General features: G+C 40.4%; 2 protein-coding genes and 1 long non-coding RNA gene across 3 annotated transcripts in view; 2 read left to right on the plus strand and 1 right to left on the minus strand.

Moving 5' to 3' along the window:
* The window catches only part of LOC306830190, a 332,171-nt gene that overhangs the window by 185,698 nt on the left and 121,799 nt on the right, over positions 1 to 24,674 (plus strand). The window lies entirely within an intron of this gene.
* sf3b6 (splicing factor 3b, subunit 6) lies at positions 2,280 to 5,380 on the plus strand. The gene is made up of 4 exons (XM_079363466.1): positions 2,280 to 2,421; positions 3,097 to 3,215; positions 3,909 to 4,047; positions 4,907 to 5,380. The coding sequence occupies exons 1-4, from the start codon at positions 2,392 to 2,394 to the stop codon at positions 4,994 to 4,996; spliced, it is 378 nt and encodes a 125-aa protein (XP_079219592.1). The 5' UTR covers positions 2,280 to 2,391; the 3' UTR covers positions 4,997 to 5,380.
* Positions 8,653 to 24,674, minus strand: part of vsnl1a (visinin-like 1a) — a 34,610-nt gene continuing 18,588 nt past the window's right edge. Inside the window, exons 3-4 of the mRNA XM_079353468.1 lie at positions 11,353 to 11,568; positions 8,653 to 10,069 (exon numbers count right to left, since the gene is read on the minus strand). Of these exons, the coding sequence (XP_079209594.1) occupies positions 9,872 to 10,069; positions 11,353 to 11,568 (414 nt within the window). The 3' untranslated portion in view covers positions 8,653 to 9,871. The remainder of the gene's footprint in view (positions 10,070 to 11,352; positions 11,569 to 24,674) is intronic.

Genomic DNA, 24,674 nt, shown 5'->3' on the forward strand with positions numbered 1-24,674 from the left:
CCTTTGGAATCGTCTACCAGTCGCTGTCCGGGAGGCAGACACACTAGGTACTTTTAAGAATAGACTTCAAACTTTTCTTTTTGATAAATCTTATAGTTAGGGCTGGCTTAGGACCAGCTCATAGTTATGCTGCTATAGGCCTAGACTACCGGGGGAACTGGCACCAGGATCTCTTATCTCTCTCTCCCTCTTTCTCTCCCAGCTTCATATCTTATTACTGCTTGTCACTATCTTTATATTCTAACCTCTCCTTTTTCTGGGAGCTCCTGAGCTCTCTTAGGTTCCTTGGGACTGTTGGTGAGGATGGCCTGCCCAAACACCCCCCCCCCACGAGGATGCCCCCGCCCCCAAACCTATCCTATCCTATTCTTCTTTCTGCATCTTGTCCCATCTCCCCCATCCCATTTTCAAGCCCAGCACAGTTTAGCAGATGGCTGTTCCGTCAAGGAAGTTTTTTTCTTGTCACGCTATGACGGATTAAGCTGGGCTCTTGTAATATAGCCATAAGTAAGGTCCTTTACCTGCTTTTTGTAAACATAACAATGAGCATGGTCTTGTTACCTGCTCTTTTGTTAATGTTAACAGACAAACAGTAAGGTCCTTTACCTTCTTTTGTAAAGTGTCTCGAGATAACGCCTGTTATGAATTGACACTATATAAATAAAGATTGATTGATTGATTGATTTAATTTGTAATTTATTTATTCTTTGTCGTATAAGAGGGCTTCTAAAACTTGTTTTGAGTTTATTATATACTGGACAGCAGTAGTTTATTGTTTACTGCCTATTCTATCTATCTCTCTCTCTCTCTCTCTCTCTCTCTCTCTCTCTCTCTCTCTCTCTCTCTCTCTCTCTCTCTCTCTGACAGACTCCAACCTCAGAACTGGAGTAACAGGATCCACTTTCTTTCTTAGTCAAGACTCTAGAAGCATTCAGTTGTTTAATGAAGATAAAAGCATGATTCTTGTTCTTCATATGCACAGCTCTTTAAAAGGCCTTTGTTTATGAAAGTTAATAATAAAAACAACTATAATGAAAATATTTCAAAGCTCAAACGTACAGAAAAATAGTTATTGTTAAGACCTGGTTCTTCAAACCAAAGACCATGTTGGTTTGTCATCTGTCTTTCTCCCTATAGACCTATACTCTCAACTACTGTAGCATTTATGCTTTTCTACTCTATGAGTGTCTTTAACTGACAGCTGATAAAAGAACTTCACTTGAATGGAACAACATGTTGCCTCAAGAGTTATTTCACCAGCAACTTCCTCTTTACACAAAAGAAGAAGAAAGGGTCCATAATGACACAAAATTAAAGTTCCTGCATGGTATATCTTCAGACTTAACTTTCAGATTTAAGCTGAATAGAAAACCATAAAATAACATATTTAAAGTATTTTATGGTATAGCTTCTTCAAAGAACAAATGACAGATAGTTTGCATTTCCCTGTTGGTTGCATGACTTGTTTTGAAGTATGCTTTCCTTTAGTAGACTGTATGCATGAAAATAGAGAATCAATATTTTTTCTTTTCTAAATCTTTGTTTTAGTTTTACCAACTTGTCATTTTTAGGCTCAACCTGTACAAACAGATTTGTTCTACATTTAATATCCGACTGGTCTATAGGCTACTATAATTCTGTTTTTGTGGTCATATATGAAAAATATCATGCAATACTTGCTCTGTCAACACACCACTATGTTATTTCCAAACAGTACACCGACTTATTTGGTTTGTGGAGCTGTTTCATCGTTAGAGATAGAAACAGTATTATATTAGATTTGAATCAGCAACCAAACAAACTGAGCTCATCAACCCCTGCTCTCCTTAAATCCCGTTTAAACTCTAAAAATGCCCGACAAAATGTTTTGTACCTATCCCATCAACTGTTTAACCACCCCCCCCCCCCCCCCCCCCCCCCACACACACACAAAAAAATGTTGTTAAATATAGGCTAATCCAGTATCCACCTCGTACAAAATAACTTCTATGTCTGCTCCTAAACAGTGGCACATCAGGCAAAGTAACAGGAACAAAGGCAGCTTACTTTAATTCAGCCATAAATAATACGTGAATCTCAAACTATGACTTTCAACTCTGTGCGAGATTGTAATTTATGTGTACTAAGCCCAAATAGGTGTTCGCCAAATAAAGTCACAATATCTAAGTATAGATGTATCGCTGTTCATCTCGTTTGTAAGTGAAGTGTTGTAGTAACTGTTGTTGCCCTGCGGGGGGCGGCACAGTACTCTATTATGGTGCAGCCTTCAGTACCGAACCGGAAGTTCGTCAGTAGCTGGCGACGGCTGCCATTTTGAGGTGGAGAGTAAAGAGTTTCTGAACTGCGTGTTTGTTTTTCAGCGGCCTGATTGACCCATAACAATATTTCACCATGGCTATGCAAGCAGCGAAACGCGCAAACGTGAGTATAAATATGGCGACTGGTATATAATTTAATAGAAATAGATCGGAGTGTTGGCTTAGTGGCAACTAGAAGATATTTACACCGAGTCCTAGCTAACAGTTAGCATGCTAACAAACTGAAAACAATCACACTGCTCACATTCATCTGCTTTAAATGTACATATTACTTATTTAAATGTACATGTTGTTGCTCGGAATGTGGTTTAAATGGGTAGAAGGACTTTGATAATCATAAAGGTGTTACATTAGAAAAGGTTGCCACTTAAACTTATAACTTTAAAATGAGTGTTTGGTTCTTATTTAGGGATTTTAGGACATCGTGTGTATACATGATCCTTCTGTAAAGGTCATTTCACAGACAGACGAGTCACAGAAGAAATCTGTATAAACATGTTGAAACACTGATTTAAAAGTTGTATTTTGTCAACTTAAAGGTACAGGTTTCCCTCAAGCTACCTGTGCTCGTGGAAAGGATTATTTCAAAATAAAAGTGGAAGGAGAATTATCACCTAAATAAACCCTCTATTTATACAGCCTGTGAAGAAGGCTCAAGGCGATAAGTCTTTTTGTAATTTAAATTAGCCCTCTAAATCAATTTTATTTACATCTCTGTTGTTTCAGTATCAAACTGAAGAACACGTTTTGTAAGGGACTGTTTTGTTGTGTGCTGCAGATACGGCTTCCACCTGAAGTGAACAGAATCTTGTACATCAGGAATCTTCCTTACAAGATCACAGCTGAGGAGATGTACGATATCTTTGGGAAATATGGACCGATACGGCAAATCAGAACGTAAGTAATTACTCTGTAGACTGCGCAGTGCAGTCTGTCAGCCAAACGGGTGAAAGTAAGTGCTTATCAACAACTGTGAGGTTATCATTGTCATTGTTTATAGAGATGAGTGATGAGATGAAGTTTACAAACAGGGACAGGATCATTGAATTCACCATCAAAAACAGACAGAACGTGAAATTGTAATCTAGTAATGCATGTCCACCTCACGTCAAACTCACTGGCCAAAGATACATTTGTCAGTAAGCAACCTGATTCATAATTTAGTTCATTCCTTCTTTAATGGCGAGTCAGTTCACTAGTACACACACAATACTTAAAGCAGCGGCATACGTTTTCACTCCGCCCGACTATCCAATCCAGTCGCATACTGACACTTTTCGCCCTAACTTCACTCACCTTGCAGTGCTCCAGCCTTTTCATGTGGCCTCAATTCAGAGTGCAGTGTCACTTCAAAATGCCCAGCAGCGAGCGTCCATCAACCATGACCCTTGATACTTCTTTATGACATCACCAGCAGTGCAGGCAGACTCAGTGTGCCCACCCACCCAGGGCCGCTCTGCAGCGCACACGCCTGACGAAAACTTGTTCAGTTTATTCAGTCTTTATTTCTGCTTCCTGTCACACTGTTTGACACTGTAGATACTTCTCTTGCTCATTTTCCTATGTGCTTTGGCCTCTCTTGTTTCTCAGAGGGAACACGCCTGAAAGCAGAGGAACAGCGTACGTGGTTTATGAAGACATCTTCGACGCCAAGAACGCCTGTGACCATCTGTCAGGCTTCAACGTCTGCAACCGTTACCTGGTGGTCCTCTACTACAATGCAAACAGAGTATGTATTTTTATTACAGTGTCTGAATGCTTCGTCAAGTTGGAGGGAAACCTTTAAAAAAAAATTTGTTTTGACCAGAGTAATCAAGCTGAAAAGTTGAACCAGGAGACTGTAATCCCACACTTGGACGATTCCTGGACAGACTGACTATTTGAAACATCTGCATATGATCACCATCTAAGATTGATAAACTAGTGGATGATCTGCTTTTGCTCTCTACTGCCTGAGTTTGTGTTGTTGTGTCTGTATGCTCTGCAGATGATCAGAGAGAGAAAGTCTCCTCCAGATTGCAGTCTGACGTCTTTGTTTTTTCTTGTGGCTGCTGTTTTTCTACGTCATGAACAGCAGCCCTCTCACTTTAGCCTCACCTGCTGTTCAAACAGAATTGAGGTTATTTTATTATTTCTAACAACACAGTTGTGTTTTTAGGTAGACTTAATGAAACCCCCTGCTGATAATAATTAGCAAAGGAGCAGATGCACTGAGAGAAACTGAGGACATCAGTTCAAACTGTTTGTAAAAAATGCAGTTTATTTAGGGGCTTGTAACCTCGATCAGTAGTGAACAAGTTGAGATCATAATTGTATATGAAGCTGAACAATTACAAATTGGTGCATTAAGAGGGATGCCGACATGCCGTAAACTATTTTCTTGGTAGACCCTTAACCCCCCCCCCCCTTACCTGATTGTGCCGACTATTGGATGGTAATTTTTAAAAGGGGGGTTGGAGGCTGTCACATTACTGAGAAATAAATAAAACACAACAAAGGAACATTAATTAAAATGAATAATTCAAGAAATAGGAGAAAATTAAATGACAGATAAATCAATGTCTCTCTGTGTCATCATCTTTTTCCAGGCTTTCCAGAAGATGGACACAAAGAAGAAAGAGGAGCAGCTGAAGCTTCTAAAAGAGAAATACGGCATCAACACAGACCCTCCAAAGTAACACCACAGCTCGTTTGTTTACCTGTACAATCCTTACACGCTGCTTACCGTCAGCTGGTCAGGTTGTTGAAAATATTCTTTTTTTTTTTACATTTGATCATTTTGTTTTTGTGGATGGATGTACCGTCTGTAAGGTGGTCTTCTAAGAGAAGGAGGAATTGTCTTCCAGACGGGGAAAAGCCTGAAACACGATTGCAGAAATCAAACGTTGTGTATTTGTAAGATGTTATCTGCTTGGGCAAATTTTTTTTTTGTCAGTCTTTTCACACTTTTACAAACCTTTAATTTAAAGCTAGTCATGGTCATACAGTGTGGTATGAAATGGAGTTGATGATTACTGACTATGTAAAGTATTCTGTCAAATAAATGTTCCCTTTCTATAAAAGCTTCTGTGTGCTCATTTTTTACACTGTTAATGTAACATAGTGGAAGTGCTGTCCTCTGTGTGAACCCTTTAAAATCAATAGACTGATGTATTTTCCACATTTGCACAGGGGTCAGGGGTTTCCCAGTATCTAGTTTGCCTGAAGCCTCTCTCAGCAGGTGGGGATGAATCCCCTGAGGTCTCATTTTAAGGTTGGCTGTGTGCCAATTGAACCTGATTATTCAATGCTAATTGGCCAAAGACTTATGGGTAAACATTTCAGCTTTTCTCTTCCTGCAAAGACTAACAATTCTTTCTTAAAAATAATTGACTGTATTCAAACTAGCTACTGTTGATGCTAATATATATTACCATTATATTATTAAAAACGTCGAAAAATAGAAAAACCTTTTTAGAAGCTTTTAAGTAATAAAATCAACTATCCCCGTACGAGCCACATGTCATCAAACCTTTGCGCCAACGCGAGTGGCCACACATTCAGTGGCTCCGTCTTAAATTTCCCTCGGGATCAATACAGTATCTATCTATTGGTCAACAGTGACACCTGGTGGTAGTTGAGCGACATTACATACACTATGCAAGTGAACGATGTCTCAACTTTGAAATACAAGCTTTAGGTATTTTCAGATGCTAATTAAATTTAAGCAGGATATCTTGAAGAATTGTTATCATCACGTTTTGCAGAAAAGTTTGTTTAATGTAAGATCACTGCAAACTTGCTCAATTATGTGCTCTGTGTAGTTAACTGCAATTTTGTACAGACTGAATGTAGCCGTGGAAGAAGACCTCAAATCTTCACTTCTGTGTACTCCGAGGTTATTCTGCTCTCCAAGAGCAAGAAAATACAGAACAGCAAAGTTATTGCACAACGGCGGATTTTAATATTTAACGTCAGGCCTCCCCTCTTATTTATTTTTTAAATTCCCCTAGCAGAGAAAAACATAAAAAGTGAAAATCTAGACTCAAACTAATGGATAAACAATTAAAGGGATACTTCACCCATTTACATGAAGCTGTGTATCATTAGAAACATGGTAGTAGTGTTGAATGGTCGTAAATCCATCACATGAAGAAAACTTCCAGGCAAAGAAAAACATATTTTTCTCGTCTCAGGGCAAAATGAGGGCTGGATTCACGACCATTCAACACTACTACCATGTTTCTAATGATACACAGCTTCATGTAAATGGGTGAAGTATCCCTTTAATATACTGAAATAACATGAAAATGCTCTGTTTCAAACTTAACTAAATGAGTCAAATCATATTAATTATCTTTAAGAAGCATTTGATATAATGTGTTTTTGTGAGTGTATTCAGTAAATGTAAATTAGTGCTTTGTCACATTTAAGTGGGATTACGATTGTAAATTAGCTTTCAAACTAACTGAGATGTTCCTGTCCTTCACCTTCGTACCAAGGTTCATTGATGCACTTAAATAACATGATAAAGAAATATGACTCCTGGTTAAACTGGTGAAATAGCTACATAAGGATACATAGATGAGACATGGCTAAATCAGGGTGGTAGGGTTGGTTTTGAAATCTCAAAAAAATCCTGTAGTGTTACTTAACACCCTTAAGGGAGAATTGAAAGTGTTTAATATGGGTACTGCAGTCCAAATTCAAAACACTGAAGAGAGCTGTCTTCCCTCGCCTCCTCCTTCCAAGAGTCGAGGGGCACGCAGGTTGCCATTTCACAGACACTGAAGCTTCAGTGTTAAGCCAGCTTTGCACCAGCCTTGAAATATTTCTGTATTTAAACCTCTGTCCATTTTTCAAAAGCATCCCCAGTATTTATCCTGGTTTTTGCTCAGAAAGTGAATTAGAAAAATGCTGAGGCGTGTAATGTTGGTTAGAATCTGGTCTATCTGAACCAGTTAGATATATCGCCCTTTCATCGCTGCAACACCTGTTGGTTTGCTGCTTGCCTGGCAAACTGCGGCACGAGGGGCAAAATGGAGTGTGTGGAGTTGCTGTAAAACTGCCTACCTTTACGTCTCTGGTCAAAACAAAAACAGACCATTAAACACCTGAATCTAAACTTAGAAAGAGGAGCTCCTGGCTGCTGCGTTGTTGTCTAAGCCAGTCCTTCCACATAGCATGTTTCCTTAAAGTCTGACGATATAGTGAGGTCATTATAAGATTTAATTCAGTAAACCTCTTACATATTGGACTTCTAATTCAGACAGAACTAACACAATCAGAACATGATGAGAGGGGTGTATGATCTGATCTGATGAGACATTGAGTGTATGTAGCATAAACAAATTTGAAAACCTCTGGTCCAGATGTGGATCTGTGACACTGATGGAGATGATTTCATGAGTTAATGAGCAGACGACAGCCCATAGAGTTCCTTTTATTAGATTAAATCACAACACAGGGAGTAGTGCAGCCATGTCGTCAGGGACACAATACATGCTACAAAAGAACCCTTGTACACGGTTGCCTTTGCTTACATTTGGTATCTTGATAGCAATAATAGTAATAACATAGTTGGAATTAGAAACATTGTCTATCCAAAGACGTTCATGTAAAGAAGTTCAGATTACAAAGTGACGGTGAAAAGCCACGCTGCAGGGAGATGACGATGGACTGGCATGCTCAATCTTTATTGCAATACTGATTACTCATTACATCTCCTTTAGCTCTTTAAACACTAGTAGCATTAATGCAGGTCGTTGAGAGTCTGCGGTGCTTTCAGACAGGACCAGGTGAACATATTTGAACTTACATGTGGGCTAAGAGGTCAACTTAAAGTCGTGTGTAGAGGGCACCACACTCCGCTGAACTTCTCTACATTTCCAATGCGTCAGAACGTGTACAATGTGTGAGAGGGGAGTAAAAAAGTACAAAAAGATTGACTGATTGGTAAGAGAGAAATACTTGTGAGGGTTGTTAAGGGCGAATTGTATTTAACCTACTAAACACGGCTCTACATAAGGGCTGTCCTCTACTAGTTACAGTGTTTAATGAAACGCCATTCACTGCTCCTCTCACCACTTAAGCACTCAATTACTTCCACTGAAAAAGACAGACGAGAAAGTTAAAATGCTGCGCGGGCCTTATTTGTTCGCCACTCCTCTGAATTGAATAGAATGATATGCAACCTGCAGGCTAACTGGAACAGAGTGGTTCTTCTGATGGTGAAACATACTGAAGGTTACAACTTAGTTTGGTTTGTCGTGTTATGTGTTATGCAGCAGCCTGTACGTCCAAGGCAAATTTCCTTCAGGACTAAATAAAGAAATCTTGAATCTTGAATCTTGAATCAATGCTCTCTACAACTCTAGAATAATTGCTTGTTGTTATTTATAATCTCATTTACGTTCAGTTAAGGGACCCTTTATTCTTTCTCATCTTGTAAATGTTTCACCTCCCTCGCCTCCAGGTCAATTTATCTTTTCTGATTCTGTATTCCTCCAAAATCCACTTCAGATAATTTTGTCATCATGAGATAGTATGTGTAAATGCAAAGGGGGTGGGGATTAAATTCTTAGCAACATATACTACAGCTACTCTACAAGTAAACATGCTCCCACATAAAAGCAGTCTAAAGAAAACGTCTCGACAGATCACAGAAAAATCACATCCCGTACGACAACACTTGTAGAAGGACTCACTGTTAAGAAGATTTTTTTTCTCCCTTAATGCGCTGAAAATCTTTTTCTCACGGCTTCTCCCGACGCGTGTCACCGCCACTTGCTATGATAAGGCTTTCCGTCTGCAATCACAGGATGCAAAATGGGGAGATTTTTTTAAGGCAGAACCTAAAGGCATGCAAATGAACTACGTTTACATTGTCGTTACTGACAGTACAAGCATGTTTCTCGGAAGGAAAAGTTGGACAAATGCTAATCCATCTCTTCTAGCTAATAGTCAAGACGATGGATACGGTGTCTTCTCGGAGGCAGATACATTTTCATAGGAATTTTGGTTCGACATTACTGAGTATTATGAAACACATACAGCTAGCGTCAGTAAACTTGGAACGATAAATAGAGTAGCCGCAAATTCAACGTAGCACATCACTGATGCGCGAGCTCCAGTAGAATGAAACCTTATGGAAAATACTTTGCACACTTCACATTTTGGCAGTTGATCTTTGAATAATTTAAATATATATATATTCATATTTATATACTGTATCTATATATATCATTTGTGCAAGGTGTTTATATGTAGTGAGAGGCGTGTCTGAGTGTGTCTGTGTGTGTGTGTGTGTGTGTGTGTGAATGTGTCTGTGGTGTCAGTGTGCACCTGCACTCTTTGTACCAGCACACTGTTGTATGTTGTGTGTAGATCTTTTTATAGCAAGTAACATTCTCATGCACACGAGTGTTTCAAACACAAGAAGCAGATCCATTGAAAGGTAGTCCAAGCATAATTTTTTTTTTCAGTGGAAATAGCTGCAAACTGAATGGAACATGAAATTCTTTCTGTGCAGTCCGTGGCGGCTGGTGGAGCGCTCCGCTCGCTCGCCCTCCGGCCTATTTCTGGAGGTCACACTGCAGCAGTAATACGATGGACGGGTCACTCTTGGCCGCCTCTTTGAACTCCTCCAGAGAGATCTGGTCGTCGTTGTTCTTATCCATCTTGGAGAAGATCCTGTCCACCCGCTGCTCAGGCGTTAGGCCGTCCTCGTTCATTTTCATCATGATCACCGTGCCGACCATCTTGTAGATCGCCTGCAGGGGGGGAAAGAGAGCAGCGAAACGTTTGGAAATCTCTTTATATATACTCAGGTTTCCTTTCCTCGTGTGACAGCAGAACAGATGGAGCACAGCTGGATCACCTGTCAGTGAGTTTCAGCTACAGTCGAGCATCTTTTCATACCTCAGTGTGTATTATCTAATCATTAATTATGTCCTGTGCTGTCAAAACACAGCACCGTGCATGATTAGACAGGGCAGAAATGTACAGAGACAATCTGTTGTTTAAATCTTTGCATTGAGAACACAGTAACACTGCTCACAGTAACGGTGGCTGGGATCGGGGACTGGTGATAAAGTCACCAGTTAAACAAAACACTGCCACTAGTAGAAGGGAAACTCTCCCCTTTGTTTGTGAGCTGAGCACATGATCGTCAGTCGACTTCCCTTTACCAGCAGAGTGAACAGGTATGTGAGGAGAGATGAGGGCGAGGGGAGAACGTTCAATCCTGGGATGCCTTTGCTTTGGATATTTTACGTGTAAGATACTCACAAGAAATGGGTGATGATAAAGATATCTTACAACTTATCAGAATACAATCTTCCTTCTACCAGATCATGATATCATGTATGAGATGAAGAAAAAGACGCCCAAACTCCTGATAACAGGCAATAAAGCGGCTCTTTTTCTCCTTCTTTATTATTGTTGTAGTTTTCTGTCCGTCCCTTTAGGCTCAGACCTCTACTGTTCGAAAACACTTCACTAATAACAAACAATACACATTGCTCTTAACTAGGGATACACCGATGCATCGGTTCAACATTGGTATCACATGATATTGGCCCTGATGACAGACGGCTAATAATGTGTCATGAAGCGATGTCGGTTGATGATGTTTATTTGGTGTTTAATGCTGACGTCTTGTACACCTAACGACGAAGAGGTTTTTTTATTGTGTAAAAGAGGAGGTTTCCTGTTGAACAAACTCTGACTCATGTTCATCGTCAAACATGAGAGAAGATGGTGGCACTATGGAAGGCTTACACCAGAAGAAGTCATAAAACAAACATCGTACAAGAATCAGCCATTGGTTAAACATCGGTATCTTTATCGGTCCTGATCTTCCCTATCAGTGAATCTCTACTCTTAACCACCCGAGAAATGTAGTTTCTGCTTACCAGTCAAGAGGCTAAAATAAGTAGTACATATTGGAAAATGCACTTAATAATATTTTTTGTTGAGTTATATTTGAAGCTATATATAAGATTGATAAGAGATTTGAAAAGATTCTTTTGAGTTCATTCTTTGCTGTGTTTACCTCGATGATCTCCAGCATCTCCACCCGTGTGATCTTGCCGTCTCCGTCCAGGTCATACATGTTGAAAGCCCAGTTGAGTTTCTGCTCGAAGCTGCCTCGTGATGTGATGGACAACGCACAGATGAACTCCCTGAAGTCGATGGTGCCATCACTGTTCTTGTCGAAGGTCCTGAAGGCGTGCTGAGCAAACTTGGAAGCATCGCCGTAGGGGAAGAACTAAAATGAATTTTAAAAAAGACAGAGAGAGAACAAAGAAAGACAGAAATAACGATCAGTCTTTTGTTTCCTTGTATGATCAAGTGTTTCAAATTTAGCTTGTTCAAATAAACTCACAAAAATGGATGAACCTGTGTGATGATGTCAGTCAATGTGGGATGTTATGTCTCCCACTCTTCAACTTCAAAATTATGTTCAAATAAAAAAACACTTTTAGAATCCTAAGCTTGACCCCCTGCAAACAGAGCCCACAATGAACAGCTACGTTTGTAGAGCTGTTAGAGTTTGTAGGATCATGTGGTGTAATTGTGTTGTAAAGAGCCAGATCGATGAATTGACGAGCCGATAATACGGGCTGATATTAGCACATACATGCGCATTACTTCCCAGTTCAGAGACCACCTTGACTCCATTATAAATCTTCTCCAAAGTTGAACAGCTTGAACATAGAGCTGACAAAAGTGTCCTCGGATTTATCAGTATCTATTTTTTTCTCTCCCCATATATTGACATCAGCCCCAAAAATCCCATCTCAGCCGGACCCGAGTATCAATGACAACAATGCTATTGGGAAGCATAAAACATATAAGACTGCTTTCGAGTCAGTGGCTGATACATTTTGATGGAAGCTGGACAGGGAGCTTGAAAAACGAGACGGTCCCTGTCAAATCAAGACATCTGGCCAGTCACCCTAGCTATACAGCCGATCACAGCACTGCAAAACTTTGACACAGCATTTGCATCGTGACTCAGACTTCAATATTCGTAACAGTTGTCTCGTTACAGGACCCTCTTCTTCACAAATACACTTTATAGTAGTATCACGAGACACCTGTTGTCCTAATGTCAGTGATACTTCTGCTTTAGACAGCCTGAGAGTTTTAGCATTGTCATTTTTAAAATGTTAGCATATTGATGTTAGCTTAGAGCTAATAGCGCCAGCTTTCAAGTGCTAGCAAGGCTAGAGACTACAGCTTTTTCTATTTCACGTCAAATAAGAAATAATGTGCCAAATGTGTACAAAAAAAGACAAAGTATCGTTTTGTAAGGTAAATTTAAACAACAAGACTTAACGCGGCAACAGTAATAAATAATTGATCATCCTTAATCTGGCTCGTCGGCTAGATCAACTATCAGAGATTTTAGAGTAACAGTGAAAAGGTTTAAGTAAAAACATGTTTCTAATAATAAAAATCTTTTTTTGTGTCAGATATAAAACGTATTTTATTTCTTTGGATTTGCGTTAACAATAACATATTGTCGTCACTGATGCTATGGGCTACAAGACTAAGATGACAGCACTGTACATGATTATAGTATGAATCAACTGTGCCCAGTCTGTATTCGCCCAATCTTAATCCCTTCAGCCTGTTAGCAGTCCATGTCATAACTGCATCCTCACCCTACGTGAACACCAGCTCAGAGGTTAATGCAGTAACGCAATGAATGACCACAGAGACCCCGCTCCGCTCGTCAACTTCTGTGGACCACGAGCCCTGTGGGTAGCTGTGAGAAGCTGAGCGTTTCATTAGTTACAACCTTCCATTTGACCTCTTTGGTAAAAAACTCTCAGAGCTGATGGGTGATCTAAGCCGAGCGGGGCAAACAAAAGAGAGCCGGTGATGCGGCAGCAACAGCCTTCATTAAGGAAATTAGGAAAATAAGAAAAGATATCCATGTGAATAGATTATGTCAAGATGATAAAAACTATAAAGGCAACATCTTTACGTAACAGGGAAGCAAATTAATTATTGGAAGAGGCGTCAGATGCACTTAGATCTTCTCAGTTGATTTAATAAATCAACCTAAAAGCTTTCTCTCAGTGCTCTTCGTCATGTTATTATTCAATTTGTCATTTGAGGTTGGAAGACTCGGTTGGTTCTTTTATTTCAGCTCTATGATTAGAAGAAGTGTAGGATGTAGGAGGCAGGAGAGTCAAGTCAATGAGTAAGACAGGATTTAAAAAATGTATCTGCAGTAGGCTGAATTCAACATTGGTATGTAATAACTGGGACTGTCAAACCACCACATTTTGTAATCATGAAATACTTTTTTGTACTGTCTTAAGCTGAAAGAACCTAACTCTCTGCTTGAATTCAACCCTGCTTTTATTTTGAAAAAAGGAAGGACCTTCTGGCAAAAAAATTGGTATTACTTTAACGGTAGGGCACGGTAAAAAACGTAAATGTTTGATGTCATAAAGGTGGATATACTCTGGACTCGTTGGCTGAGCGGTCTGAGACAATCAAAGATGCAGCAGTGTCCTTAAGTTCTGATGGCCAGTTGGGCTCTTAACATAGCATGCTCAGCCATCAGTGTGTGAAAACGGTGTGATATGGTGAATGTTATTTGTTTGTTGTGTATTCAGAAGATGAGAAAAAAGTCCAAGTCCGAGTCCATTTACCATACAGCAACAGTTCACATTATATTAGTGCAATAGTGGCCTAGCCAGAATGCTAGTTAACTTGTAATGGGCTGCCGAGGTTCTAGATAAAAAAAACAACAACATTTTAAAGCAGTAACTATGATGTCAAGCATTACAATAAAAGTTAGTAAACATTAGATCCTATAAAGCAGAGCATGTGATTTTAAAATCACATTTTTATTGATCTTATTTAAAAATCTTGACTTCCCTAAGAAGGACATTTTTAATATCTCTACGTTGTGATTTTAGTCTACATTTAATCTTCCATCTACTCCTGGCCCCTCCTTGGATGAGAATGCACCATCGTGTTAACAAACTGTGATATAAATGTGCCCATGTGCTAAAAAAAAATCTGTCAGGTGGAAGGGAACAGCAGAATGACGATTTCACCACAGAAAGTGATCCATTTATCAGTTTTTCCATAATGAATAAAAATATGAATACTTGAGCAGCTTTTACCTCCCAAAAAAGCCAATGCAAAAAATGTACCACAATCTCATGTAGCAAGCGATCATTTTGGATAGTGAAAAACTGTTCTACATTTTGCCTTTGCTTTTGTATGACGCTTTCGTTATGCGGGGGCAATGAAAGACGTGAGGATGTGAGGATGCGGCCATAGCCTGTAATGACTTTAACCACCCCGGCACGCACAAAGAGTCCCTGAATACTTCAGTGAGAAAGGAAGAGGAGAGGGACATAAAGTGAAAGAAAGAGAAGAGGATAATGAATAAGACAGGGTTAGACAGTGGGAGTCAGTTTGGGTTGTAAAGCTGCCAATCTGCGCCAAGGTCCCACCCAAGTAAATTCTGCTGCAGCAGCAGACCGCTCAGACTGCAGTGAGAAGTTAACAGACAGAAAAGAACGAGGGAGGGGGGGCGGAGAGAGAGGAATGTCAATGAGCTAAAAGATGAGAGACAGAGGAATGAAAACAGAGAAGATGAAGCAGGAGACTTAAGTGAGTGTGACAGAGCAAGGGGTAGAGAGAGAGCGTGACAGCAATGAAGCTCTTCCCCGAACGGTACAGGTTCCTATCTGACCCTTTGGCTGTGCGGGAGCCAAACTAATTTGAGGAAGGAAGCCCCCCTCGAGATGCAGGGGGTGCTGGAGCAAAGCGGGCAAGGACCAACGGGACGCTGAATGATGGTTCCTGCACAAATTGAACGTGGCTTCCCACCTACGAGCCCTGCCTCCTGACCCCCTACGGCCTGGCTTCAGCTCAGCGGCACGGGGCTGGGAGGGATAGGCGGCAGCACGTGGACAGACGGGAAATGTGGGAGAGTCGAGGGGGAGGGAGAGACAGGGAAAATGAGAGAGAGAGAGGAGGAAAAGGTGTCAGAGAAGTGATGAGGGAGAGATGTGGATGAGGGAGGGGGAGAGAACGGCACTGCGGCTCTTCGACAATCTGGCAAGTTATGAAACACTTTGTTATGTAAAAAAGAGAGGGAGTGAAAGAAAGTGGGGCAGAGTGATGAGACTGTGAAATTCTACCATCTGAGTTTCTTTAGTTAATCTTTCTTGCATGTAAAAGCAGATGACGGGGAAATAAAAGGCAGCTGTCGTGGGTGAGAGACAATTCCATCACTAGATGGCACAAAATGAGCGTTAAACAACCGAAAATGACCAAGTCAGGACCTGAAGAGACCGTTTCCTCGTCTTTACAGCCATGGATATTAGGCTGTTAACATTTCCATTGTGTCCTATTCCTTTCCTTAGTTGGCTTCCGTTTGCTGTTACGGCTCTTTGATACGGCTGTTTGCAATCGCCCATCAAAGGACCGGCTGAACGCCAGACCGCCTCTGTCCACTCAGGGTAGAGCCAGGCGGACAGGCACAGCTGGCTTTATAAAGGCTAATGTGGCCGTGTTCTTGTGTGACAATGAGCGTGTGGCAAAGCCTATTCTGTGAAACAGATACCCAACCTTTCCCCACGCACACACACACGACCCAAAACATGCTGCTGTTAAATGGAACATTAAAGCCTTCATAATCAGCAGGCAAGCTGGCACTGGTGTTGATCCAAGGGCTGTGAGAGGGACAGCAAGAGAGGAGGGAAGGAAGGAAGGGAAAAAGGAAGGAAGGAAATAGGGAAATAAGAGTGACAGAAACACAGGAAGAGTGAGAGAAATAGCACAAAGTCACACTTCAGTCAAGGCTCTTTCACTCCAGGAGCAGCAACGGACTGTGAAATCAGAGAACAGATGAATAATAGAGCTCACGAGCAGTAAACGAGACGCTCATCACGAGAAGCCACAAATCACTCGGTTTTAAAATAACTTCATAATTAAGTAACAGCAATGTTCATTCCAGATTTTTCTTCCTTGCTCTGTTGTTGTTGCCAGCTCTTCAGATGAAAGCTAAACTGGACGGACATCTTGTAGCTTCAAAGCTTCCAGTAATGAGCTTGCGAGGGGCCAGGCTTTAAATGCTGTAAAGATTTCTTTACTGTACGGATATACTGTATTTACAGTTTGGAGAGCTGCAGATTGCATTTAATTGTAAGAAAAAAAGGTCACAAGCTGATGCAACCTACAGTAAGACAGAAGAAGTCTGTTTAGTTGATGCAGCAATCTGATGAGTTTGAGCTGCAAAGACTTCCTGCTATCACAAGGCAATATGAATCAGAGTCCTTAACTATGATTTACTTACACTGTTATTTTTTCTCTGCATGGTTTTTATTTTGGTTTTATATGTTATGTTGTCATAAAGTGCCACATGAATGCACAGCCATAAATTTGATGGAGAAATGTATTTCGATCAGCGGCTTAAACCTCTAAATGTGGTTTAATAGCTTTTTTAAAGCCACTTAACCAAAACTCAAATTCTGTGAAATAGAGACAGCATCCTCAATGACAGGTAAACACAGAGGAACACTGTTGGACTTGTTTAAATGCTTTGCACAGCTATTAAGTGCACATGCAATCAAGTTCAGTCAAAATTCAGTTTAAAATGTCGAGTTGAAAGCACCAATCTGTGAGACGTTTAAATCATAAAATGACCCTACTATGACATCAGATCATAAGGAAACCCCCACACGGCTGTTTAGATGCCGCTCGGTTTGCCAAGCAAACAGCTAACCAACAAGTGTTGCAGCGATGGAAGACGGCCATTTTTCTAAAAAGCTCCTCGAGCAGAAACATGGTCGAACTAGGATCAATATTAGAGAGGCTTGTTAAAAATGGAGAGAGGTGAGAATGGTTTCAAGACTGATGCAGAGCTGGCTAAACACTGAAGCTTCAGTGTCTGTGACTTGACAACCTGAGCGTGCGTTGACTCTAGGAAATAAGGGGGCGGGGGAGACAGCTCTCTCCGATGTTTTAAATTTGGACTGCAGTACCCATTTTAAACCCTAGGTGTCAGAGTTACATATGGCCTTTAACCAATAGCTTTAAATGCTTTTTTTTTTTAAATAATGGAAATAAGAGAACACACTTTAGTGTTTTTAATTGAAGCAGAAACTATAAAATGTCACCATACATCATTAAGTGACTTTATTCTGGTAGTGTTCCTGAAGCTTTCATTCCTACTTTATGTGTACGGACCACTGGGTGGTCTCGAGCAGCTACTCTGCCAAGAACGTAATTGAAGAGGAGCGACTCATCTATTTGTTTGACTGTGCAGTCAAACAAACAGCAGTTCACACTGTCTAGGTGGTCTCCATGTCTAAATACAGCACCATACATAATTAGTCTTATTTTGATTGTCTTCACAGTATTTGCTGTGAATCTGCTCCGAAACTTGTGGTTAAATTAATATATTATTCCTCATGCCTATTAAACGCTGAAGACTTTTTAAACACTGCCCGTCACTGACCGGCAGTCCAGGGTGTAACCCTGTCTCGAGTCTAATGACAGCTGGACCGGCTCCAGCTACGCCGCGACCCTCAACGGTAAAGCACGCTTAAATTAGTTTTACATGAAAAGTTAACTGTGGATTCATGTTGTTTGTATTCACTGTTTAAAGATACAAAATGCACTTCATTGGTGGTTACATGTTAAAATGATTTTCTTATTTTTATATTCAGATACAAATTCAAAATGCTCTTATTTGATACTGACATTCCACTATACGATCACTTGGGCTAAAAATGTGTTTAATTGATATAATTTCATGATGTTGTGTAAAATACTCTTAAAAAGGCCTAAATAATCTCTCCTGAGCTGATGATGTGAGTCCTTGCAGTTGCATATCAATGCTGATTGCGTGCTTTTGATTAAACACCAGAATTATAAGAAAAGAAAGAGGTCCAGATTGAGTCGTGGCGTTCTTCCTGGTTACACAGGCCTTTCAGAAACAGACCTCTCACAGGCCATCCTATCTCCCAGAAGATGACCCAATAGGTGATCATTCATGCGCACACTGTCCCATAATGCCTGCGCTGGACGGCTGCCATGGTGATGCCACACTGTCTATTTTCCACTGATAGTGTGTGAAGCCAAATCCAGCCCACTCCATATCTTTTCCGTCCTCCTTGCTGCTTCAACAGGCCAGAACGTAACCCGTAACTGTTTCAGGAGCCTCTGAGCTCATTTGTGCCAGATTTCCTTTCCCTCAGCAATATAGAAGCTTGAGTATCATTTAGCCCCTTTTTGGTTTCATGGTATTATTACCTTCAGGGCTTGTGCCTAAAAATAATCCCTCACTGTGGCTGCTCAATGACCACTCATCATCTGAGAATAAACAGAGATGAATATATTAGATCTGATCCGTACATCTTATAACACTCAAGTTAAGTTTCTTCAGCCGATTCATATTTCTGATCAGCTTTCATGGAGCTTACAAGGTCATCTTTCCTCACTCGACCGTGCTGCAGACACAGCCACTAATGTTATCAACAATATGTAGCAGGTTTGCCATTGGCCATTCGTCTCACAGCGTACCAGCGCAGCTTTTAGAGGTCAGTCTAAGACTGTAATTTGCCCTTCAAGCACTTCAGGCCTGCATTTTCCCCTGTTGTCTTATGCTTAAAAATGAGGCTTTAAGCTATGACTTGTTTCTTACAGGTCCACTCTGGCACAAGAGGGCTGCGTAAATAAACGCCTTATGTTTCATGCATCTCTTCGCTAACATAGTCAGATGCAGTCAAGCCTATTTGGAGAAACACACAGGCAGGACCTTGGCTTGACAGCTCTGTCTGTCTCTGCATATGGCTGTTTACATTGCTTCATCAAAGAATCGCTTAGAAGCTGCTTCACAGAGCCGAATGCAGCCGTTTCGAGAGGGAGAGGGAATACATGCATAATCCATTGCCGGGGTATTTACAATGTGTGTGTGTGTGTGTGTGTGTGTGTGTGTGTGTGTGTGTGTGTGTGTGCGTGCTTGAGAGAAACAGAACCTGTGTGTGCTCTTACATAAACCCTCAGTGACATGCCAGGCAGCAGCAGAAACTTAGCCAGCACACTGCTGTAGCTGCTACTGCTTCCAAGCCTCCAGGGTCTACACAACAGAGAAAACACACACACACACACACACACACATACACACGCAAACTCTTCCCTCCGCTCTGCAAAATTCATTTTTAATCATCCTCTTGTTCCCCTCAGATGGGTGTCTGCTGTGATATCAGTGTCATAGAGGGTAAACAGGCTAGAGGCAATTTATCCCTGAGTGTATTTTTAACAATAACTCCGAAAATAACCACTTCACTTTGTTCTAACCTTCTTAAAATAATAATTCCTAAATCAAAACCTCCTTGTTGAAACTACTGATAGTGTCATTCAGTGTGCTTCCACTCTGTAATTAACTTAAGCTGTTTTCACATATACACTCCTGAAAATATCCAGACAACTTCAGGTGGAATGCTCCGGATATTCTCCTGACATGGCTCTTCACATACGCTCCTCACAGCAGGAGGCAGGACCGGGGTGTGTGTGTGTGTGTGTGTGTGTGGGGGGGGGGGGGGGGGTCCTTAAAAAGTGACGTAAAAAAAGTTGCGGAAGTAGAGACAGAGTTTTCCTTTATACTAAAGACACGTAGTTTGGCGAAATCAACAAAAGAGCGGAGAAAAACATATTGACGTGATGAACAGAATAAATTATGCAAACCTTTAATGATGTATGCAGACATCGTAACAGACAGTCAATACACTAACTCCAGTCATGGTAAATACACGTGACTCCACCTCTCATTGGCTCGAGACGAATTGTCCGGAGAATATCCTGCTGCGTTCAGTAGCCCACTTGGACTTGCTGCAGAAAAAAATACTCGGGGTCTTGCATAAAAACTCCAGGTGAAGTCAGAGTGAAAAATTCAGCAGTCTGCTCCCCACACATACAGCTCTCCATGGAGTTTTTTTTTGCAAGTGTGAAAGCCCTATCATTCTGGGGCCAGTTGTTCAAAGGTAAACTGATCGGATTTTGGTTATCGGATTGGATCAAATCTTGAAAATGTGTTGTTCAAAAAGCCAAGAAGGAATCTTAATTCAGATTAGATCACATAATCCAATCCTAGTTTTAATCTGGATCAAACCTTCAGTTTGTGTTGTTCAAAACTTGTCAATAGGATTTGGATAATTTTGATCAAAAAAAAAAAAAAAAGATTATCCTGATCCCAACAGGGGGATTTCGAGGTATATTCCAGGAAGAAAATGGAGCAAAACTTTAAAATTAGTCAAATAATACATTTGTATCATTTAGTGCATATACTTTTATTCATATTTTTCACTTGACTTGTGTAACCGTTGTAGCAGAGCAACAAATCAAGCTGACCAAACTGCAGCAAACCAAAGCAAAACTTCCTCCTAAAAGCAGGGCTTGGAAATGCTGGTTTCTCCTCCTCAGCTGAAGGTGAACCCTGAACATTTTTTATTTGGTTAACTATTGGACATTTAGCCTTTTTAAGACATTTTGAAATATCCACAATGTCTTTGTTAATGTATATTTGTTTTTATTTGTTGTTGCTCAGATGAGGGGTCATAAAAGCCTTTCGATCGATTACCTGATCCTGAATAGCAAAAAATTGGACTTTCAAATCTGGTTCATTTTTATCCAGATTTAATCTTTTGAACAACTACTGGCCCCTGCTGTTCAGTTACTAGATTGAATTTATTTTTATTTTATTTAACTTATTTAACCAGGTTGGTCCCATTGAGATTAAAAACCGGGACAGGCAGCAGTAAAAAAAACAACAAAAAACAAAAAGAACAAAAACAAAAAAACCCCCCACAAAGTTACAGACGGAGACAAGAAGAGAAGTTACCTTCACAACTCCACTGTGATCTGCTGTTGTGTGATTGTGCCTTGTGTGTGCAATCAGACTAATGTTGCTCATGGCATGAGGGAAAAAGGCAGATTAGAGGACTTTTTTTTTTAAATAACAAAAATCTGTTTGGCTGCTCTGTAAACATGTTTGATACCACCAGATTTTTTCTGCACATATTTGAATGTTCCCAATCCAAGAAAAAAACAAACACATGACAAAGGTTCCATTACCATTGTTTCTTTTATCTGTACACACTATAATACCTGCAGTATTTACCATTTCAAGTACTTACATAAATACCAGCGTACGTAAATCATACTGTTGGTTTGACAAAACCCTGCAGATGTCCCTAGAAGCAGGGGGGGATGATACAGCCCAACCCTATAATGACAGTCTTTTACTGTAATATCAGTGCTATTTGTACTGCCGAGAAGACAAGTGTTTTGTAATGTACATGCCGATCTCATCAGTCTCTCCGTCCTGCTAGCCCGTGAGTTTTCCTGAATATGACTTGCTGCATTCACACATCTGCACCCTCATTCAAGACTTTCACCAGGGGCTGGCAGGAGAAACCATGGGTATAGTAAGGGGGAAATATTCGGATGTGTGCTTTCACACATGCCGCTCAGCAAGAAAAGTTTTCTGCATGTGTGAAAACACCGTTTCACTGACGTTCCTCTGCTTCAGCAGTTGATTGTTGTATCCATCTGCACCTGCTGTGGAGTCACCAGACTGCATTTATCGGCCTGTGACCTCTGTTTACGTTCAAGGTCTTTACGATCGCGTTGGTCTTCAGGGATGAGCCTTGATTCATCGAGACAACAGGCTTTCAGGAAGAGAGGCCATTTGATTAAATCAAGAAGAGAGGAAGAAAGGCCGCTTGTAATGAGAACTTGTTATGTGTCTGTGTTGGAGGTTCAGATACTGAAGAGTCCCCACCCTTGCTTTGAATGGCCAAATAAGAATCCCTGCTGCTCAGAGTGGTTGAGTGACCGCCAACGAATCAGTCACTGATTCCCGGACTTCAAATAATCATCGATTTAAGAGGAATTTGGAGCAGCCCAGGGATCTGACCAGGGTTTATCTGTTGTTACAAAACATCCATCTGGCAGAATTAACACTGGTTTAGGAGTGTCAATAACAGCAGATGGCACTATTGAGCATGACAGCTTATTTCATCACTTGTGGCAGTTAGGAGAAAAGTTTTTGGCATTGGGGAAGAAGAAGACAAAAATGAGCAGGAGGGCTTCACTGAAGAGATACTGTAGACTCACTGCATACTATATTTCTTATCAAAACCCTGAGAGCCTACTTTCCATTCTGGTGTTAACCTAGGCGAAAAAAAACCTTCATTTATCAATGACAAGAAATGTCATGCAAAGCATTTTCCACTGGTGCTATGTTTCTGCTTTTAAGCTACAGACTCTGTTAAATCAGATACAGGAGGCAACCAAGCAGGGCAGGAAGCCGAGTGTGACTCAGTACTGTCTGCAAGGCTCTGCAGGTATACCCGAGGTTATCCTCTGCTCTTTGTGATGCAACCCAAAGCGAGACAACGTTTCAGAGAAGAGGGAGAGGCTCTTTCTTTTTTATCGTTTCTGGCTAGTGGTGTGTCCAGAATAGCTGATCTCTAAAGCGCTGGGTAAAATAAATCCACAGCAGCTTTTGCAGTTTAAAAGCCCCCTTTTAAAGAAGCTCATAATCAGCAAGCAAACTTTTCCAGCTAAGCCAAGTCAAAAGACAGCGCCAGAGAGAAAGACAAGAAAGAGACATGGAAGAGTGAGAGGAAGCAAGAGAACATCGTACAGCAGAAACACGACTCTTAATCGCACTGTATGAATGTGTTGCATTAATATCAATATCAATATTGATATTATTCTCCCTGTCATTGTCAGACTGAGCATATCTAATTACAATCTGAGTTTGCCTGAAGGGCCTATTAAGTCTGTTTGACACAAAATCCTAAACTGTAAATACATGGACGTAGTCACTCAGTGGTTTCTGAAGCAGGTTTCTGAAGCCAACTTTCTGTCATCAAGAAACAGTCAGAGAGCTCGAGCTCAGGCGGGCTGTAAGCCTCCTGACACACAGCTACAACGTTGTTATTTTATCAGACTTTCCCCTTCGCGAAATCAAAATTGATTAGTCATTAAAAAATGTAGCCCTGTACAGTGTGTACATATATCTGACACAAGCTTTTAAGAATCCTTCTTGTATCAGGCTGTAAACACATTTTGTGTGTGTGTGTGACTTCCAGGTCTTTTCTGCTCTTCCACCTTGACTGCACTGAATTAAAATCAAATCTTTATCTATTCTTAAAAAATGAAATTAAGGTTTCCCTCATTACTAACACTAGAGATTACAAGCACATCAAAAGCAAGCAAAAAAAAAGTAATCGAGATGAGTTTGCCGCTTGCTCAAAATGTTCACTTACCGATTATCTCTCTTTTTCCAAAACCTGTAAACACTTTGTTTCAATCTCTTTAAGTTTTTGGGGACAAAAACTATTCAGAAAAAGTTTCCCAATATTGTGGTATAGTCATTACATTTTGGCTGACATGAAAGCCTCCCAGATGTTAAATCACTGTCATGAGCTGCAGACTTTTTCTCTCGCACATTAAGCCAGTTGTATTTTATGTTTAGTGCTTGGCAGTAAAATGTCAAGGTGTGAAAACTTTACCTGAAAAACATGTTTATTCTAGCAAAAAGGGTTGTGACTGGTTGTTCAATGTGGTCAAAACTGTAAAATAAAATGTTTTCGGTGGTTTTGGACACTGGGAAAAATATAAAAGACGTAAATAGTCAACAAGGCACTTTAAGCACTAAAAATGTAACAATGTGGGAAGAGACATTAAAAATTCTTCAAATGGTGTAATCATGAAAATTCTGTGGTTAAATCCTTGAAAACCTTTCAAACTTTCATCATCTGCCCTGATGAAGACCTCGACAGTTAAAACAGCTTGGCCTGTAATCCCCTCCTTTTTGTGCATATGAGCAATTTAGCATTCAACGACAGAATGAAAGAAGAGCATTTCTGTTCATCTTTAACACAGATCCATTAGCACGACTGTCTGCTCTCCAACATTCAGTCAAACAAACCATTTAACTGGACTTACAATAAGAGATGGAAGGACAAATATTTTGAAATGTGTCTATAAACTTTCACTTGTCGTAACAAACCAAACCATCTCCTCAATGCAGAACATTCAGAGTCCATTTTGAAACAGTTGGCAGTAGAGTAGACACTTCCTGGTTGGCTTACAGCTTTATCAACTCAGTGTCATAGAGGGTAGACATACCCTCTATGACACTACCACAAACAAAAAGGCAAGTAACTCTTACTGTACAGTCATGATATTTATTCCAGTTTTTAATCATTTGGGTAGGCTGTACGACTCTCTTCTGGAAATCTTACAGTAATATCATCACTCAAAGAAATACAGAGGATTAATGATTTCCTATATTACGAGATTCATAGAGCTTTT

The sequence above is a fragment of the Symphodus melops genome, assembly GCF_947650265.1.
Source record: "Symphodus melops genome assembly, chromosome: 1".
Lineage (NCBI taxonomy): Eukaryota > Metazoa > Chordata > Actinopteri > Labriformes > Labridae > Symphodus > Symphodus melops.